General features: G+C 53.9%; 1 protein-coding gene across 1 annotated transcript in view; it reads left to right on the forward strand.

Moving 5' to 3' along the window:
• The window catches only part of LAMB3 (laminin subunit beta 3), a 34,951-nt gene that overhangs the window by 12,159 nt on the left and 2,847 nt on the right, over positions 1 to 19,945 (forward strand). Inside the window, exons 7-25 of the mRNA XM_075055941.1 lie at positions 5,682 to 5,796; positions 5,953 to 6,026; positions 6,499 to 6,681; positions 7,088 to 7,151; positions 7,490 to 7,665; positions 8,363 to 8,483; positions 8,893 to 9,081; positions 9,176 to 9,331; positions 9,934 to 10,130; positions 11,052 to 11,163; positions 11,618 to 11,990; positions 12,496 to 12,656; positions 13,684 to 13,892; positions 14,867 to 15,070; positions 15,764 to 15,908; positions 17,269 to 17,476; positions 18,496 to 18,637; positions 19,024 to 19,200; positions 19,658 to 19,811. Coding sequence (XP_074912042.1) covers positions 5,682 to 5,796; positions 5,953 to 6,026; positions 6,499 to 6,681; positions 7,088 to 7,151; positions 7,490 to 7,665; positions 8,363 to 8,483; positions 8,893 to 9,081; positions 9,176 to 9,331; positions 9,934 to 10,130; positions 11,052 to 11,163; positions 11,618 to 11,990; positions 12,496 to 12,656; positions 13,684 to 13,892; positions 14,867 to 15,070; positions 15,764 to 15,908; positions 17,269 to 17,476; positions 18,496 to 18,637; positions 19,024 to 19,200; positions 19,658 to 19,811 — 3,160 coding nt within the window. The remainder of the gene's footprint in view (positions 1 to 5,681; positions 5,797 to 5,952; positions 6,027 to 6,498; positions 6,682 to 7,087; positions 7,152 to 7,489; positions 7,666 to 8,362; positions 8,484 to 8,892; positions 9,082 to 9,175; positions 9,332 to 9,933; positions 10,131 to 11,051; positions 11,164 to 11,617; positions 11,991 to 12,495; positions 12,657 to 13,683; positions 13,893 to 14,866; positions 15,071 to 15,763; positions 15,909 to 17,268; positions 17,477 to 18,495; positions 18,638 to 19,023; positions 19,201 to 19,657; positions 19,812 to 19,945) is intronic.

Here is a 19,945-nt window from a genome sequence, read left to right on the forward strand (position 1 = left end):
GGTCGCAGCTGCCTGGCAGGGCTTCGTCTGTAGCATCTCTCCCTGCGGTGTCTCAGCACTGAGTTGTCTTTGGCTGCTTCCAAAAATACAGGCCAATGTCTGCGAAAGAGAGTATGTGCAAGACTAATGCTTCTGTCTGCCTTATTGCTACTGTCTGATGGTTACATCTGCTTGCTCACCTGCATGAGTCAGTCAGGGAGCTCGGTACCAATCCAAACCACGCTGCCTGCGGAGCGCTTCAGCAGGCCCTAGGCGTGTTGGAACAGGGGAGAGCATGCTGAAAAGCCACTGTGCCTCCCAGCTCATATGCTTTCCAGTCCCATGTCATCAGACAAACTCGTTTTTTACTCAGAAAAATGCATCCACAAAATCATGAAATAACTGTGATCGGATGGGACCACAGGAGGTCCAACCCTCTGCTTGAAGCAGGGCTTCTAGTTTTGGGTATTGCTTCACGTCAGGGGCTTGCACTCGATAATTTGTATTCCCAACCTGTTGAAGGTAATACAGCAACCCCGAGTTGCTGCTCGGTGCTTATCTCATTTTATTCTGGCATTCAGACACACCCTGCTCTTTGCTGCAGGGATATGTTCCTACCTGCAGCGAATGTGCAGAAGAAAAAGCCTATTTCCCATTATTTTTTCTTCCTCCTCCTCCCTTGTCTGTATCTTTTTTTTGCCACAAAAATTGACTGCAAATTGACACATATCCTGGGAGACATCACGTCATTCCCTCCCAGACAAGTTGCAGAGGCAACAAGACCCTGGCGATGCGTGCGGGGTGTGGAGATAAGCTGGTGCAGTATGGGTTTTGCAGACTGTCATCCTGGCAGATTTTAAATGAAGTTTTGCTGAGGGGAGATGATGTGAGAACAGACGGGGTGAGGAAAACAGGCACCTACGTGCCTGCTTTTAAGCAGGAGAAATGAACTTCATTTCCTTAAAACCGATACCTAGGATGTTTGTCCACCCTGTGTCTTCTCCCCCCTCTCTGCTGTCGCCTCTGAATTTGGGGGTCTCCGGTAACACCAAGCTGTGGGTCAGAGCCCTCTGTGTTTTGAGCACAACCTCAGAGCTCATTTTCCAGTGTCACTTCTGACTGGCCAAGTGAAGATGTGACGTTAGATGCTATGGCTAAGAGAATGTTTCAAAGTTGATGCACAGTCCAGTTTAGCAAATACCAATTGCTCATTGAGAAGTTTAACCATGATGATATAACCATGGGTAACTTCTGCCACCCATGGAAAATGTATAGAGTACTTCACAGGCAAGATGAGCGCTGCTCCGTGAGCCTGGCGTAGCGATGTCCTGCAGGTGGTGTTAACAGGGAATGAAAATGCGTTGGAATAGAGAATTGCATGTCTTGGCTTTAACAGGTGCCTTTGTTCCCAAGGTAACTTACTCTTGCTGCCCACCCTATTTTTTAATAACCTTCAATCTTTCTGTATACATATAAATTCCCACTGCTTTCCAGATTGTCCCCAAATAAACTTGGAATAGTATTTACCGTCCCTATACAATATTAATTGTGCAAGACCACACAAGGCTCCTCCCATACGGGAGGCTGTGTGCCAGGAGCCTGACTGACACAGTGCCTCTCGCTGACATGGAGCTGGGTTAAACGCAGGACCACCGAGGTCTCCGCAGCTATGAAAGGTCATCATTCCATGACTGGAGAGAAGCAGCTTCCCATTTTTGCTGATGAATAGCTTCAGTTTATTTTGGGTTGTGCACCTATGCCAGGAGGTTTTATTTCAAGGGCTCTCTACTCATATTAAAATGGCAGCTAGAGCTACTTAAAATACTTTGGTCTGAGTCCATCAGCTTAAAATTGTTTGCGGTTTTCTGCCCCCGCATGAGCGGGGAAGCATGGGAGGCTGGTCAGCAGCTGGTTCCCAGGCTCAGAGCAGGAGGGGAGCAGCAAAAACCCGCAGCAGAGCTGCAGAGAACGCACCAGCGAGGGCTGGGTCTGCACCCGTGTCCCTGCACGCACCACGCAGAAGTGTCTCCAGTGTGTGGTGTAGCATGTGGGCAATTTTTATAATACCTGTTTGTTCTTCTACATAGGTTTTTTGGTGTTTTTTTTTTTTTTTCTTCTTTTTTTTCACTCTCCACCATTTATTTCTAAGACATGAATCTGTTTATTCTCAACACACTAGCTTTCCCTCTAAAATGCCTGCCTTGTGAATTACCTTTTAAAAGGCTGGAATGAATTTCCTTTAATCTCTGAACCCCCATAACCCATATTTTGGGTGACTCTTAAGAGTAGCTTGGAGGCGCAGAGGGTGATTAGTAGTTTCCATGCAGACCTACAACATCTTTTACCTTCCTATAGGCCTTTTCAGCCCCACATCCCATACCTACTCAAACACGTACCGATTCTTTTTTGTGGCAGTAGCGCACGGGCTGGGGCCTTTGGCTTCTGGCAGGGAGGGGACGTGCTGGAGAGCCCGGGGCTGCCCCGGGGGTCCGTGACCCAGCTTTAACCATGACCTCCTCATTTCCACTTGTCACGTAGTCCCACAGCCCCGGTCCATTCCTGGCAAGCCCCGCTCTGAGGCATCTACTGAGCCTGTTGCTGTGCTGGTAAAAAAAGAAGGTGAGAGCTGGGGGAAGGTGTGCGCTTGGTAAATCTGCCCTCAGCCCAGTGCTGGACTGTCACTTTTTGTAATTCCCTCTGTCCCGAGGAACTTTGAGACACATAGTCACAGTTAGTAATAGCAAATCCTCCCGTTGTGCAATAGAGGGGTTTCACAATTTGCTCCAAGGATGTGAAATTAATTTTGCTTCCAGTGATAATTTTAGCCTTAACTAAAAAGCTGGGGGGGGGGGGAGAAAAAAGTAGAAGATTTTTGCACCGAGCACAGCTCCCAGGCTGCCTGGGTAGGGTCTGTCTCACACAGTTTAAACTTCATTTTTTACTTAGCGCTGCATTTTAAGTGTGATTGCAGCTCCCTTGCCAAAATTGCATTGTACCTACTAGAAGGCACTTGTGTCTCTGGCTTGTGAATGGTCTAATAAGTATGCATGAATCACTCCTAATGAATAATTTAGCCGAGATTAACCTTTCCCCTTGCAGAAAGCCTTCCTTCTCCCTTTCCTAATCACAGTCAGAAGTGTTGTGAAGTTTAATCATTATTGGGCATTGTTTAATCTAGTTTATTTCTGTGGGTAATTCCTGTAGTTTCCTGACAATTTGGTGCTAGTAGTCATTATCTGAAATGAGTTATTCTGCCTGGACCCAATTATATTATTTCTGATTCTTACTGGCAGAGCCAGGAGAATTTGGTAGAGCCAGGGAAATTGCATGATTATATATTTTGAATTCTCTGTTTGCTTACTCTGCAATATTGTTATAAATATTGGAGTTAGCCAACTCCTGTTCTGGGATATTTATAGACAGAGAACATAAAGACTGTGGAAAATATTATGGAAACAGATCAGTTTAAAGTGAGGATCTCTCCTCAGTACCTGCCCAAGTGCCGAAAGGTTCCCAGGTCCAGGGGCAGAGCAGAGTCAGGTCTGGGCTTTGTTAGGAACTAAAACCAACCCACGATCGGAGCTCACCTCTGTCCGCTGCTGCCCGACCACCTTGCTGCGTGCCGTCTGCTCCCGGGGGTCAGCACGGCCGCGGGCTGGGAGAACGCCGGGTGGCTTTGCGTCTGGTGCGATACCAGTTAGTGCTTTCTGGTCAAGGCCAGCCTACTCCTTGTGTGGTTTTGTGTGAGAGCAAGCAAAAAGGTAACTCTGGACAAAAATTTCCATGAATTTTTCTTTATGTTAAAAAAAATAAATAAATAAAAAGGATAGTTCTTATGAAGCCAAGTCACTTTTTGTAGAAATAAGAGACTTGGCTGGCTTAGATGAGCCTGTGTCAGGAGTAAGACAATACGTGTAAACCATGAATTAATCTTTTAAGGGGAAACCAGAAATCTTCATGTCACTGTGGCCACTGGCCACCACCTCCGGCTGCCTCTCCGAGGCCCAGATCTCTCCCGACGCCAGCACGTCTGTAGGGTCGTGCTTAGTGTTTGGGTTGGAATTGGCTCATTTGTTTTAAGTATCAGATGTGGAGATTTTAGCACAGAGGTGGATATAAAGTGTTTCTTGTCGCTTGTCACCCGATGTCTCTGCTCCGCCACTGAAAGCTGATCTCATCACTGGGGTCCCAAACATTCCCATGCCTCTGGTGTCACCTTATGCCATCCCAGTGGGTGCCAGCCCTCACAGCGGGGTATCTCGTTGCCTTCCCGGTGTCAGCTGTTAGGTCTTGTGCCAGACACATTCCCCTCCTCTCCCCCAAACCCACTTTCCTCCCTGGACAACCTTTCCGAGCTGTCCTGCCCTGCACCGCCGAGGCCAGCACCTGCCATGATGGGCAAACGCTGTTCTCAATCTTCCTCAATTTCTCAGGCTTTGGGTCGGTGTGTTGGTGTGAAGCGTGTGTCCCACCGCTCCGTTTGGGAGGCTGCTTCACTGCTCAGGCCACTGACAGCTTCAATTTCTAATTGAAATGTTTCACATCCCTTTTGAGGCAGTGTTATCCCGTGGCTTGTACAGCTCTTCCTGCCCCGGGAACCTTTCCGGAGAGCAGAATCTGCTCTCCCTCTCCATTTCACCAGGCTGGAGATGCCGAACGCATCGTTTCACGCCTTGAGTACCAGCTTTCCCTCCCGGTGGCCTCTGCAGCCCCTTCGGATGGGGCGTCCCCGCGTCCCCGGTGGGATGCTGCTGCGGGCTCTGTCTCCATCTACTATTTTAACATCCCTCTGGGACCTGCCCTTCCTCACCTTGGCCTCACCTGGGTGTCTCCCTGCCGTTTTGTGGCGGTCCTTGCCCAGCCTGCTGGCCCACCCTGTGCCTGCCTCTCCCCTTGTCCGGTGTCCGGACCTTGGCTGCTCCCATCTCTTGCTCAATCTCTTTTCTGCTGCTTTCTACACATTTCTGAGCCTGCTCCTGTGCCGCACGCACCCGGTGGCCCCATGTTAGTGGCTGCACGGACTGTTGCTTGGTTAGTCAAAATTTGGGTATTTGTTTGCTCCTCAGGGACTCTGTTTTCTCCCGTCCCCACATTCCCCGTGCTACATCCCCGTTGCCTCTTGAATTACTTGCTCAAGTGAAGGGCTGAACTTTGAGCCACTCGACTTCCCACCCGCTGACTTCTCACCCGCTGAGCTGTTTGCTCCACTCTGCTCCCAGGGGAGAGCGCAGGGGGGGCCGAGCATCACTCAGGGCTTTTGGGTGCGAGAGAAAGGCCTTTCTGTTCACCCCAACAAACAGCCCCCTCGGCTGTGTGGAAAAGGCAAACTGGTCCTGAAAAGCTGCAAAGAGCTTTCTATCAAGTGTTGTCATGGTGGAAAACAGGGGGGTTGCTTAAAAAAAGGCATTTTTGATGGTTTCCCAAAAATGTGTTTTAATCGAAAGCATTTTGGTTTTAGTTTTTGGTCTATAAAACCAGGAGCTGTGTTTTTTAACGGGGTATGAAGGAGACCACTTGAGTCCTGTGTATCGTTAGCCTTACTAATCACAGTTCTTCAGGTCTCTCATAAACCAGTTTACTGATGCCATTTGTTCCTCAGTGAGTCCATGCTGCACTTGGGCTCCTCTCCTCTGGGGTCTGCAGCGGGGTCTTTCCCTCTGGCTGAGCCGGGCCGGTCACTTCCACCCACTTTTCTCTTCCAGTGGAGCATGAAATGCTGCCGGTGTGACTCGCGGCTGCTGCACGCCTACAACGGCCACCGCGTAGAGAACGTCCTGTCCTCCGCCGGGCACTCGCGCTGGTGGCAGTCCCAGAACAGTGAGTACTGCTGGGCGCGTTGGTTTGTCCCAGGACATTGAATTCAATAGATTGGAAGGAAAAAAGGAAATAAATGGCTTGGCTCGGGCAGCTAAGCGTTTTATTTTCCTGAAGTCCGCAGCATGCTCCTCTGAAGCTGCCTCTCTGTGCCCGCAGGCATCGAGCGTGTCTCTTTGCAGCTGGACCTGGACCAGACATTCCAGCTCGGCAGCGTCCTGCTTCACTTCAGGGTTCGTGTGCGGCATCTCTGCTGGCGAGCAGCTCACAGATGATGGTGGATGGGCCCCGCTGGCTCCCCGCGAGATGTGGGGATCTGGGTGCACGGCTCCCTTTGGGCTCCTGATAGCAAGCACGCCAGGGTCCTCATCCTTCCTTTTCCCCTGTTTTTCAGGGCCATTCCCCTGGGCGTTTGGGAGGAGCAGAGCAGGGTGGTGGGTTCCCATCCCACAAATGTCTGCCAAAAAATCTCCTTGGGGCGGATGTGTACTTTGCGGCTGCAGTAGGGCTGGCTGAGGGGGGGGGAACGGATGGACCCAGAAGTTGTTGGTAACCTGCAGGGGAGGGGATCGCTCCAGCAGGCTGCAGAGACGTGAGCCGGGAGGGAGGAGGAGGAGGAGGAGGAGGAGAGGCATCCCCAGGCCCCAGGCAGGAGCCGGCTGGGGTGTGCCGTGTTACAGATGTGCCTTTTTCCCTGCTCTGCAGTCACCGCTGCCCGCTGCAATGCTGATCGAGCGCTCCACTGACTTTGGCAAGACCTGGGAGGTGTACCAGTACCTGGCCTCCGACTGCGCTGCCGCCTTCCCCCATGTCCCCCGCGGCTCCCCCGAGAGCTGGCAGGACGCTCGGTGCCAGGCGCTGCAGGGGTACCCTTTGCACGGGGGCAAGGTAGGGTTTGTGGTGTTTTGTGGCAGGGACTCCCACCCGTGCCTGTTCCCCCCGCTGTCACCCTGGGTTCGGGGCGCATGGCCTGCACAACGCTGGAGAAACATGTGGTGGCCTGGAATTCTTTTACACGTATTACACCTGGCAAGGGATGGAGCCCGAGGACATCCAGGACTGCTGAGGGGAGTCCTCGGGAGGATTCCTGCTCCTCTGGGGGGAAAGCCCTCGCTGCTTTGTGACAAGCGAGGTGTTATGTTGGTCTTCCTGCAAAATCCTCTGCAACTCTGAAGCCTTTTGCCTGCGTTAAGTGGTGTTCTGCAGAGGCAGGTCCAGAGCACACGCTGCCCAGAGTATGAGAAGAAAGCACCTGGTGTTTCCTGCTTTTTAACTTACCTTTTTTCCTTCTAAGGTGAAATTCAGTGTCCAAGACCTGGCATCTACCATCACTACCTCTTACAGCCAGACCATCGATAGTAAGTGACCGGTCTCTTTCATGTCTGAGAAAGGGAGAGGGGGATAACACACCTCGCGGTTCTTCCCACATGTGATGGAGAACGCTGAGCTGGCGTCACCCCGCAGGGGAGGGGAGGTCCTCGGCAAACAAGACCTCGAGCTGCACGTTAGACTGCTGCCCTGGTGCCTCCGAGGTGCCAAGGAGCAGCGTTTGGTCTTTGCTGATGACTCAGCTGCTGCTCTTCGTGCCGATGCCTCTGTCTCTTGCTCCGAGCCCTTCACGCCAATTGCAATCCTCTTCTGCAGCCAGTGCCCGGGTGCCTGCTGCCCCCTCACCCCTCTCCTTGGTCCCCAACAGAGCTGGGGCAGTTCACCAATCTGCGGATCAACTTCACCGCGCTCCCCCACGTCGCGCGCCAGGGCTACCACTCGCCCAGCACCTTCTACGCCGTGACGGAGATGCGGGTGCTGGGGAGCTGCTTCTGCCACGGACATGCCGACCACTGTGCCCCTTCGGAAGATCCACACGCCGTGGTGAGCGTCAGGGGGAAACGAAAAGCCTAAAGACAAGCTCTGTGCTATCAGGCTCCACCGCATGCCCAGGAGTGCTCGTTGGGAGAACCTGACCGGGATGACCAGCGGTGGGGTGTGGGAGTCTTTTGCCTGGTCAGAGGTTGCTCGTAATGGGGGGAAACAATGCCCCAATTTGCCTGCAGCAATGGGATGGTGGCCCCGCTACCCCACGTAAACCCCCTTTTTGTGTCGGGAAGAAGGAGGAGGGGTTTTATAAGGAGTTACGAAGTGGCTGTGGGAGGTCGTGCTCTGGGGGGAACTGCTCCTGCCAGCACTGGGTCTCTCAGCTGGGTGGGGGGCACATGCTGTAGGTTTCAGCAGGCTCCTTCATGCCTAGGAAGATTTGCCAGTGCAGGTTGTTAGCTGTTGTGGGATTTTCTTGTCCCCAGCTTATGCTTGTCCACTTTGCCTTGAGCGTGGTTGTCCTTGGGTAGGTGGTGGACGTGGTGGGAATCTCCCTGCGGCTGTGAGTGAGGAGCAGCCTGTCCCTGGTGCTGCATCAGCCCTGTCTGGGTGCTGGAGCTTCATCTCTGCGCGGGAAGGGGGGCTGTGCAGGGCTGGGAGCCGGCCAGGCGTGTGCCAGAAAGGCTTCAGGAGGATGAAGCTCTGAACTGAGCAGCTACCATCCAGGAGGGGTAAAGCGTCGTCTCTGCAGCAGGTCCAGGGGCGCTGCGTGTGTCAGCACAACACCGACGGTCCCAACTGCGACCGCTGCGCCGCTCTCTACAACGACCGGCCGTGGGCACCTGCAGAAGACAACGATCCCCACGAGTGCCAGAGTACGGCGAGTGCCTTTCCCCTCTCCTCTTCCTGAGGCCTTTCCTAAATCCTCCCTGTCCGTGAGCAACGGGAGTGGGAGCGAGCTCCGGAGACCTTTCTCTGGGACCCTTTGCGGGGCTGGATGTTAACAGGGGTGTCTGTGCAAAAGGCACCCCGACGTATTTGCACTCTGGGCTTTGCTCTGCGGGGCTGCGGCCAGGCGATGCTCTGGGCTCGTGAGCTGCACCAGTGCTCGGCCACGCTGTCCGACTGGGACCAGTTTCATGCTGGGGCGGTTGGCGGGTGTCACCGTGTCACACAGGGGCCTCGGGCACCCTCTAGTGCCGCAGCTGCTGCCGCCGGAGGGGTTTGCATGGTTGCAGCACTAGCTGGGCCGTTATGTTGGGGTTTTTTTTGTTTGTTTTTTAGGGTGCAACTGCAACGGTCACTCGGCCTCATGCCACTTCGACCCGGAGCTGTACCGCGCCAGCGGAGGGGCGAGCGGGGGTGTCTGCGACCACTGCCAGCACAACACCGAAGGCAACAACTGTGAGCGCTGCAAAACAAACTATTTTCGCAACCAGCGGCAAGATCTCGCCCATCCTGAAGCCTGTCTGCGTGAGTGCCCGGCTACCCCCCCGTAGCACCTTCCCTGGACCCCCCTGTCCGCCCCTTGCACCCCTCGGCAGTGCCGTTTCTTGCACGTTTCCAGCCTGCGAGTGCGACCCGGACGGCACCGTGCCGGGCTCCATCTGCGACCCGCTGACGGGGCGCTGCGTCTGCAAGGAGAACGTGCAGGGGGACCGCTGCCACCTCTGCAAGCCGGGGTTTGCCCAGCTGGCCAACGCCAACCCCATGGGGTGCCGCAGTGAGTACACGCGGAGACATCCCTGCTTCCCGGGGTGCTCCCACCCCACCTCAGTGCTCAGCATCCTCAGTGGCTCTGAAAGGGACCTGGTTCCTGATCAGCTTTGATTTGGGGTTTCCAAGCCAAAGGAGTTTTGCAAAGGCTTATAAAACCTCCTTGCTCAGGCTGTGGCTTGTCTCAGGTGTAAGTTTGGCAAAAAGCAGAGGGAAAGCGGGGTTTGGGGTATGTGTAGGGCTGTATCCCCTTCCTGAGTGCCTCCCCAGGTGTGCAGGGCTTGGGAAGCCGCAGGGGATGCAGGATGCGATGCCATATGGGCAAGCGGGGCTGTGCACAGCTGGGGCTCGGGTCGGCGTGGTGCATGCGGCTGGGCTGGAGGGATGCTGAAGCCTCTGGGGCTGCCGAGCCCTGCTGCAGCGCTTGATGGGGCAGCGCAGTGTTAGACCAGGGGCACGGGTCCCTTGTGCTGAGCTCAGGTATGAAGAGAGAGAGAGGAGAGCTCACCTTCGGGTGGTTGCAAGGTCTTTCTGTGGACCTGGCTTTGTGGGAAGCCAGGATGGTGCTCTGCACCCGTTTTTAATATGACAAAACCCTCCCCGTTTCAGGATGCACCTGCAACGCGCTGGGAACGCGGCAGGACATGCCTTGCGACGACGAGACGGGGAGGTGCTTCTGCTTGCCCAACGTGGTGGGGAAGGACTGCGACCGGTGCGCGGCCGAGCACTGGGAGGTGGGGAGCGGCCAGGGCTGCCGGCCCTGCGGCTGCCACCCGCGCGGCTCCCGCAGCCCCCAGTGCAACCAGGTACCACCCAGCCCACCCTGAGCATCCTCAGGGCAGATTCAGCATATTTCAGCAATATTTCTTTTTCATTTCCCTGCCTTCTTTCGTGCGTGCACCTGCAAGCTTGCTTGCTTTTTTCCTTTCCCAACTCTGCAGATGCTGCTGTGAGGGGCTGCCGGTGGCAGTGGCTGAGCTGCACAGCCGAGAGTGCCACGGGTCCCCTCTGGGCAGCACCAAGCCAGGGATCGCTCAGAGCATCGAAACCACCTTTTGCATGGCTCCATCATCCCATCCCACCCATGGGAGCCTCCACAAAAGGGGTTATGCATTCCCTATCGTGTCCTGCTCTTATTTTCCTTTTCCCATTTCCTAGAAAATGTGACAGACTACTCAGGGAAATGAATGAACGCAGTAATTATCAAGGCAAGATTAAGCCATTTTAAAAGGCCTGATATTTAGCAAGGAAGTCCTAATAAGAGATCTTCATACAGGCAAGGCAAGTTAATTATCCTCATTTGTCAACGAAAAGCCTGTGTGTCACTTCAGGCTTAAGAGACAACTGGGAAAATTAAAGTTAAACGTGAAAAAAACCTGAAAAAACCCACCCCATGACAAATTCTAAGAGCCAAAGATAGGCCCAAACAAGCTCAGTGCAGGGAGGAGACCTGAGATCTCAAAGTGGCTGCTTGTGGGCGATTCCTTTGTCTTTGAAACAAAGCTTAAACCTCTGCTTTGCAATTCTTGGGCTGTTTGGAGACTGTTTGCATCATCTTGGCTGAGCCTGTAGCCTGTCAGGAGCAGCACGGGCATGTCCTGGGGCACAGGCTGAGTAGAGAGAAGGTTGTCCGTGTGCTGGCTTTAGTGCTCAAGAGCAGTGGAGGGAGGGCTTTCCCAGGAAAGTGCCCAGAGCCGTGTCTCTCTGATGTATTTCTCTTTCCTCAGTTCACAGGACAGTGTCCGTGCAGAGAAGGCTTCACGGGACGGACGTGCTCTGCCATGCAGCAGCAGGTTTGCCCAGACAGGCACTACGGAGATGTCCGGGTAGGGTGCACAGGTAGGAAGCATCTGTTTTGTTTTGGCTTGGTGTTTCTTAGCACTGTGAAATCACGGGTTATCTGGGAAAGAGCACCTGGCCCATGTCCTGACATCAGCGTTTCCCTCACTGTTTTGCAAGAGAAAACCCCTGTCTAGAACAGCCTCCCAGTTCACCTCCATCTCCAGGTATCTACCAGTCCCCTCCTGGCAGCCATGGGTGAGCCCCTTGGCCATGCCGGTCTGGCCCCGCAGGGTCAGAGGCTGAGCAAGCGACCGGGTTTGGGGGCTTTTCGTGTTCTTCTGCCTGTTCCACCTTCTTCCCAGATGCTGCAGGGACTGATGGGTGGGGTTGGACTTCAGATTGTGCTGGCATCCCATTAACAGGGTCTGATTTTGTATATATAAAAAAATTTATCCCCCGCGCCATTTCGGTGGGCTTCATCTCTATATCTCTCCACCTTTCCATCGCCCAGAGTGCGACTGCGACTTCCAGGGCACGGAGGACGTGGGGTGCGACAAGACCACGGGCCAATGCTTCTGCCGCCCAGGTGTCACGGGTCCCCGCTGCGACCAGTGCCAGCGGGGCCACTGCAGCACCTACCCCGGCTGCGAGCTGTGCCACCCTTGCTTCCGCGCCTACGACGGCGACATCCAGCGCCTGCGCCTGCGCCAGGCTGGCCTCAGCAACTCCACCTCACGGCTGCCCCTTGGGAGCGGGGGGTCCCGCTTCGGCCCCCGCCTCTCGCAGGCGGAGGGCAACGTGCAGCAGGCGCAGAGCATCCTCGGCCGCTCTTCTGCCACAGACCAGAGCCTGGCCCAGGTGGTCAGCGTGCTCGCCGCGATCAGGTGAGGGATGGGTGCTGCTAGCGGGGTGCATCCCTTAGCTGGGAGGAGATGCTGGCTTTTTTCTGTGCGCTCACTCCACTTGTCATATATGGGCCGCTTGCACGTGTTCTGCTTTGTTTCTATACCTGGAAATCTTGCTCTGCTCACAAGGTGACCAGGGATGCAAGAGAACAGCACTTCCACGTGTGCCCGTCCTGTGCAAAATGTTGCGAAGGCAGGAGGCCGGTGGACAGTCTCCGGACGGTCGGCATCCTCAGGCCGTATTCAGCATGCGTGGGCTCGTCCCTGCAACTGGCCGGGTGCAGGAGAGCTGTAGCCCAGCCCCGCTCTCTGCTGTCTCTGCAAACCTGCAAGGCCGTGGCGTGTCCTTGGCCATCAGCTCTCCAGCTCAGAAGTGCCTCTTCACCGGGTGCTGGCAGTGTCCCGGGACAGACGAGCCCTGCTCTCGGTCTGCAGGTGCTTTGCTCTTTACTTGAATTCACGTTTTCTGCTTTTTCTCTCCCAGAGAGCGGGTCCAAGGCATGAATCCTGACCTTCATTTTCTGGATGAGACCGCCTCTCTATCGAGGGAGCTCGAAGCCCTCAACAGCAGCTTGCTTATCACTAACGCCCAGTATCAGAGCAAGAAGACCCAGTTTGAAAGCAGCCGCAGCACGGATCTGTCAGGTACGGTGCTGCAGGTGTAATATCTCTTAATTTTCAGCCGTTAATTTATCTCAACGTGACTGTGCCTGGTGGTTTCCCACTGGCCAGGTGGATGAGATGGAGTTTTTAACCTGCTGTCAGCTTAGGAACAGCAAATAGATCTTCCCTCCCCAGCGAGAGGGATGCTTTCCACCAAGCCTCTGGTCCGTGACCCAGGATTTCACACTATGGGGTTATTTGCTCCGGCGTTATTTGGGCGGCTCGCTCCATGGGCGCTGTGTTCCCGTCCCCCGGCCAGCACAAACTCTGCTGCCGGGGCGCAGCGGGAGCGGTGGGAAGGGGGGAGCCCCGCTGGGAGCGTGTCACTGAACCCGGGAGGAAGCTGAGATAATGAGGGTTGTGCACAGATGGAAGGGATGGAAGGGTGGGGAAGAGAGCCAGGCGGCTGTCAGGCGCTTAGAAGAGCTAATTAAGCCCTGTGATGATGCTGGTGGTAGGCTGCCATTATATCCCTGCTACAGCTAATTCTCTCCCGGTGTCTTATTGCTGCCTCCCCCTCCCCGCTGCAGCTCAGCCGGCCGGCTCTGCACCTCGCTGTCCGAGCAGGGCTTCGAGGTCCGCATCCTGACCGCTCTCCTCCTTCCAGGCTGTGCTGGAGGGGAATGGCAGGGCCTGCTCGGGAGCCAGGGAAAGGGCTCTGAAAGCCCTGTCCTGCGCTGCCAAAGCCCTTCTGGGCTGCACAGAGCAAAGCCCAGGGTCAGCATGCGCACGTCGTCTTGCTTTAGTTTTGTTTCAGTCTTTTAACCCCAAGCCAGAGTTCAGTCTTTCAGGAGAGGTCTGTAGCTCACTGAAGGAATGGCTGAAAGGCATTTGGAAATAAAAGGAGCTTTTTCGTTATGCCTCAGTGACTAATCACTCTGGCTGTGTCCCGCTCCTCTCTGTGCACGCATCCATTCGCAGGGTATAGTCGATGCCTTCGTTTAGGTAGCTCTGCTGCATTTATGAGTCACAGAGGCATTTGTGTCATTTATCGGTTTTATTCCTGCAGGAGCCTTCAAGACAATCAGATCTGCTTACCAGACGTCCACCAATGCCAGCAGCCTCGTTGCCGGCACCTCCGGGCTACTGGCCGAGTCCCGGGAGAGCCGCAGGAACGCCGCGGGGCTGGAGGGGGGGCTTGCGGAGTCCACCTCCAAACTGCTGACCCTGAAGGGCGAGATAGCCTCAGCTCCCAACCTGACCCCTGTCATAAATAAGGTGAAGATACAGAGTGGTTTTCTGACTTCTCCGCTGCGTGTGTGTAGTTTTCAAGGGGGCCCTGCAGTGCTCAGGGAGGCAGAAGTCTCATCCTGCAGTCATGCATCTTTTCTCAGGCAGTCTGGCATGGCAGGACAAAGTCTCTGCCCAGGGAGACTCATAAACGGCATCCAAGCATCCTGCTGCTTTGGGACATCAGTGGAGAATTGTCTGAGCATCCCCTGCCTGGGGATCAGAGATATGGAAGTGTTGCCCACCCCTCCCTCCCAGGCACGTGCTTTTTCCTCCAAGGACTCTCTCGTGTGTCAGTTCTTGTATCTCAAAGACCCACTTAATTTCTCGATGAGGTTTCTTTTATTTCTCCTTCGCTGCTTTGTTATTGCCATGGAGATCCATTTCGGTGTCTCCTAATGCACGGTTGCTGTGGAGACCACCAACCTCCCCTCTCTGCTTTTCAGGGCACCAACACGTTCCCAAGCGACCAGCCTGTGCTGGTGCTTGCACTGGCTCTGGGTTTGCGTGTGCCCCTGCTGCAGTGCGCTCTTTGGTGGGTGGTCACTCTAGAAGATGCCATGCAACTAAAATCACCGATGTCCAGGCAGGAGGGCAGGGTCTTCCCGTCCCATTCTCTCTCCCAAAGCAAACCGCGACCTTGTGTTGCTGTCTCAGGTGTGGGCATTCAGCGCTGCTGTACACGAGCGGAGCTCTGGCTGCCCTTCCCTGACACGGTCACGGTCTCCAGTCATTTGGGCTGTGCCACACGCATCACCGTCAGCCCGTCGGGCAGGGCTGGCTCCGTCCCTGTTCCCGTGCAGAGCTTCTGCAGCTCGAGCACAGCAAGTTTCCCAGCTCCCTCGGCGAGGGTCCGTCGAAACTTCGTCCCCCGCGATGGGCTGGTTTGCCTCCCCGAGGGCACCGAGGTCTCACCAGCGAGGCGAGTGCCCCCGCTGCCCCACCGCTCTCTCCCTCTCCAGATCTGCGGTGGGTTCCGAGTGGAGCCCTGCACGCCCGCCCGGTGCGAGGGGCTGCTCTGCCCAAGAGACAACCGGACTGCCTGCGGGGCCGGCCGGCCCTGCCGCGGCATCTTCCCGCTGTCGAGCGGGGCCCTCGCCACGGCCGGGGAAGCCTCCAAGGAGTTCCGCAGCCTGAGCGCCCGGCTGGAGGAGACGGCGCAGCTGGTGAGTGCGGGCAGCGCTGCCCGTCCCACGGCCAAGCCCCACGCTCGGTCCTTTGGTGTCGAGCAGGGGAGCCTGCGGGGACGGCTGTGGGGAAGAGCGAGCTGTGAGAAATACCCCATCTCAAACTCTGTTTGAGGCTTGGTCATTCGGGCAGCCTCAGAAACTTGGGAATTTTTGAGTGGGAGACTCCCTGCTGCGTGCGTGGGTGCTGCCTCCCCCCAGCATAGGAGCCACAGAGCTGGAGGCACACGAGCGGCTCTGGAAATGTCATGACCTCCTCCTGGTTTGGGATTAGTATGGCAGAAGGGGTGGGGATGTAGAAACCTCTCTGATTCCGCAGGTGTATCTGCTCTAATGTTTGATGCAGTCTACTAGAGGATGTGTTAGTGCTGTTGTGGCTTCTTCCTATGGTCCCTCGGGTGCTTGCAAAGATAAAGTGAATTTTCAAAGTAATTCAAAATCCATTTCAAATATATTTTATAAAGCTAAACAGTACTGTCCTTCTCTGAGAGTTTCCTTTGCAAATCCAACCCTCAATCTTTAACATTTACAATCCTTTAAAGTGGTGGCATATTAAGAATGGGGAATAGCATAATTTCAAAGTACCTTGCCCAGTTCACTCAGAGTTGAGGTAGGGCTGCTGGGATTCCAGATCAAGAAGAAATGGCTCCATCAGGATATTGTTGTTTGCAGATTAAAATGACGGAGACGTCTGCAAATCAGATTCAAACCAATACTCGGCGGCTTGTGGACCAGATAAGTGTAACGAGGACCCAGATAGAAGGAGATGTGCGGCGCATCCAGCAGTTCATCCAGCAAGTTCGAAACTTCTTGTCAGGTAGTGCTCTGCAAGCTGTAAAGTATCTGTATGCAGGTTGGTCTGTGCATGGAGAAAAGTATTTTTTATGGTGATACTATGTATGAGAGTACAGTACAAAGGAGGCAGCTGAATAGCTCACCCCAGTTAAGCTCTCAAGTATCCAGTTTATCTGCACATGGGTATTTACATAGCAAAGGTAATGCACATCCTCTGAGGCAGCAAGGCGAGCTTGGACAATGTTTTCTGAAAAACAGAGAAGAAATTCCAGCAGTATACCAGCCTCAGTGACTTTGTCAGCAATTGCAGTTTGGCCAGCTGACTTGCTCAGGCTTAACCGTGCTGTTCAGATTGACCCAAATTAATCCTGGCTGTTTTATCTGTGTCGGCTTCCCTGGGATGTCACCCAGGCAAACCCTGGCTGCTTCCTTACAGAGACATTTTGGGGTTGTCTGTGAGGTCCATGGGGCAGGAGGTACCACACGGCCGTGACCTTCTGTGCATGGGGCTTCGTGGAGGGGTCTCCAACATCCCCCAGCAACTGCTCTCAAATATTACCTCTAAAACAATGAACTGAATTACCGTTAAGTGGAAGGCTGTGAAGGAGGCGGTCTGTTTGTCCGTAGCATGGACAACAGCTTGCTTTGAGTCCCGCTCTCTGCCTCGGTGCCTTGTGCTATCGCCGGGGCTCGAGGACAAACCCGTCCCCGTGGCTGGTGCTCTCCAAGGATTTGCAGTCAGCATTGACCCGATGCGCAGAAGTTTAGCGGCAACACTCGCTGACCAGAGATAAACAAGACAACTCTTCTCTGGAGCAGACTATTAATCAGATGAGAATTCCTTGTTGTCCTATAAGCCAATGGGATGACTTATTGTTCACAGGCAGATTGTAATAACATAATGAGCCTCATGAGCATTAGCCGAATAAGAAAATCGGGTCATTTGGTGCTGCCTGGTGTTAATGATGAGTGAAGATATTTCTGAGCTAATCGCTGGGCTAATGTCTCTTGGGCTCTGCCTGTTTCTGATTCCTCAGGTTTATTAACTTTTATTTGTGAAATAAAAAAAGGCTCGTCTTGAAACACAACCTCATCTGCTCAGTGAGGTCTACCTGACTGCTCTGGGCTTAGCCATTGTGTTCTTGTTGCCAAGCGAAAGGTATCATTTCAGTCCTTTCCTGAAAGTTTTGCTGATATGAATGAGAAGTACATTGAATTCAAGGGGATTAAATTCGGGGTGGATCCTGGCAGCTGTCTGAAATGAAGAGACTGTGTCCGTGAGAGCATGCACGGCTGGATGTCTGCCCTCATCCTCCCTTGCATTTGCACTCCCACCTTTCCCCTCTCCTGTTTCTGATGCTGTCTGTCCATTTGCTCTGTAGACAAGGACACAGACCCTGCCACTCTCCAGGAAATCAGTGAGTTTGTTCTCTCCCTACGTCTCCCCACGGATGCTGCCGCAGTCCTGAGAAAAATGACTGAGATCCAAAAATTGGCAACCAAGCTGCAGTGCCCAGAGAGCATACTTGCCCAGACGGCCGAGGACATTGCTAAGGCCAAGCAGCTTCAGCAGGAGGCAGAACAGGCCAGGTTGGTTGGGGTTCAAGGGCTTTTGGCAGCTGAGAGCCACTCAGCTGGAGTGAACATGATGGTTCTCGGTTGGGTTGAAATCTCGCTCTGCTGGAGCTGTACTGCCTTGCACAATCTGATGTTTTAGGCGAGGTTCTTCTATGTCTGTACAGTGCCTAAAAGATTGAGTCTGCAATCTCTACCTCCCTGGTGCCCCAATACAAATAAAAAATCTGGCTGCCAAGAATAGATCCTCTTATAGATACTAGAACAAGAAGGTCTTTACCAAAAGTAATGGAGGCTTTTCTCTATCTCTTGAGTCCCTGTGATGGGAGATGACAGGGTTGCCCTGGTATTATTTGATATTGGTGACCTACATCCTAATTGCACAAGAGAGCATGAGGAGATTAAATGGGCTATTTGTTTTCTGGGTGAAAGTTGGGAGGATTATCCCATGGTCCCTTAAAAGTAATTACAGAGTGTCCTTGCAAATTTGGAGCACCTACTTTGTCACATGTTGACTTGCAGCAATATCCCAGCGAGAAGGTTAGCGGGATAAGTATGTAAACTCCTTGATAATGTCTGACACCTGCTTAACCTGCTGGAAATGATGAGACAAGGAAGGTTGGCTTTCTATGGAGAGCTCTGTCACCCTGCCTGAATAGTCCCACTGCAAGCAGAAAAGTATTCGTTGAAACTGGTTCAATGGTTATTGCTTTCCCTTCGATACTTCTTCTTGCACCACTTACAAAGTAAATGTTTCTAACTAGTTTAAAGCAAGGTGTTTATCTCCCCTTCTCAGTTTGTCTCCTCTGCTTGGGGGTATGAAATGGAAGTAGCACTTCTCTCGAAAGGAAACCTGCTGGAGTGCAGTGTGTCCAGATGTGTGGGTTTGTGGCTTTTGGGGGAGGGAGATTGCAACCTTCTCGGTAACAATCCTGTCTTACATCTCAAGCTTCTTTATTTTGTCTCTGCAACCTTGACTTCCAGTCCATGCAATTACCTACGCTCACTCCTGGCTGTTTCCCACATTTCCCCAGGAACCGGGCAAATGCTGTGGAGGGCAACGTGGAAGAGGTGGTTGGGAATCTGCGCCGAGCAAACACGGTGCTCCTGGAGGCTCGGGGTGCTATCAGGGGCTCTGGCTCTTCCCTTCGGTTCATCCAGGAGCGCGTTGATGAGGTAAGTGATGCACAGTGACTTCCCAAGAACGATACTGTGCCCTGCTCACTGCTCCTTTGAAACTTCCCCGCTTGGTAGAGTGCTGCACCAGCACAGCTGGGAAATGGGACCTGGTGAAGACTTCGCTGTAAAAATCTCTTCTTTCTGCTGTGCCTCACTTGTGTGCTTCTCCAAACTCCAGTCACGGTCCCTGTCAGAGCCCCCTGAGATGAGCCCCGGGGCTGCCACGCTCAGCTGTGCAGCGAGCGGTCCCCACTCCCTGCCGAAACCCCGCTTCTGCGATACGTCCATCAGGCAGCGTAGCTGGTCCCTGCACAGAGGGAAAAACCATTAGGAGTGGGCTTTGGATGTGATTTCCTTCTTCACGCGGAGCGCTCTGCTTTTAGATCGAGGCTGTTCTTGGTCCAGCCGAGAAGAACGTGAAGTCCATCGCGGACCAGCTGGACGGGCTGGCGGAGAGGCTCTCGCGGCTGCAGCGCGGAGCGGACCAGAACCGCCTGCGGGCCACCGACGCGCGGCAGACGGCCGGGGAGGCGGGCGAGCAGGCCAGGAGCGCGCAGCAGGTACCGGGCTCCGGCACGTCGCCGGCCGGGACGGTCACAGCTGTGCTCCGCTCCCCCGCTGTCATCAGGCAGCAAAGCCAGCTGTGTCCTGGCATGTTTTTAGATAAGGCGAGGAGGATTTCCTGTGCAAGCCACGGCTTGCGCGCTGTCGTGTCACTTCTTATTAATCTGACGTAGTGTCCCACTAGTGAATTTTTCCAGGACCTTTCTCAGTCCTGATGCACTTTGCTGGAAACTTATTTCTGCTGTATCTCCCGCCTGTATGTAGCCCATACAGCTGTCAGTCAGCATCTTTGTGAGTGCATCACAAACTGTTACTCATTCGCATGATAACAGAGCGACAAAGCTCTAGTGCAGTAGCCATTTAATATTTAAAATGGATTCAACATTGGAAATTCCCCTCCCACCCAGTCTATTTGCTTGATCCTACCTGCACTGCTTATTTACTCTTCCACAGGCTTTCGAACAAGTGAAAGAAATGTACGCTGAGCTGAAGAGGAGGATGGAGCAGAGCCCGGCTCTGGGAGAGCAGGGCAGCAGGGTGCAAAGCATAGACCTGGAGGCACAGGCTCTGTTTGAGGAAACTTTGGCCACGATGCTCAGGATAGAAAGTAAGGCTCTTTGTGAACTCAGTGTAATAATCTCATGCACTGGAGAAGGGCTTTTGACTCCCAGAGGACTGAGGGAAAGAAATTACGAGGAAGACAACATACTCCTGGCAGTGAGATGGTGTGGATTTGGGCTG

The sequence above is a fragment of the Buteo buteo genome, chromosome 23 (genome assembly GCF_964188355.1).
Source record: "Buteo buteo chromosome 23, bButBut1.hap1.1, whole genome shotgun sequence".
NCBI classification, from domain to species: Eukaryota; Metazoa; Chordata; class Aves; order Accipitriformes; family Accipitridae; genus Buteo; species Buteo buteo.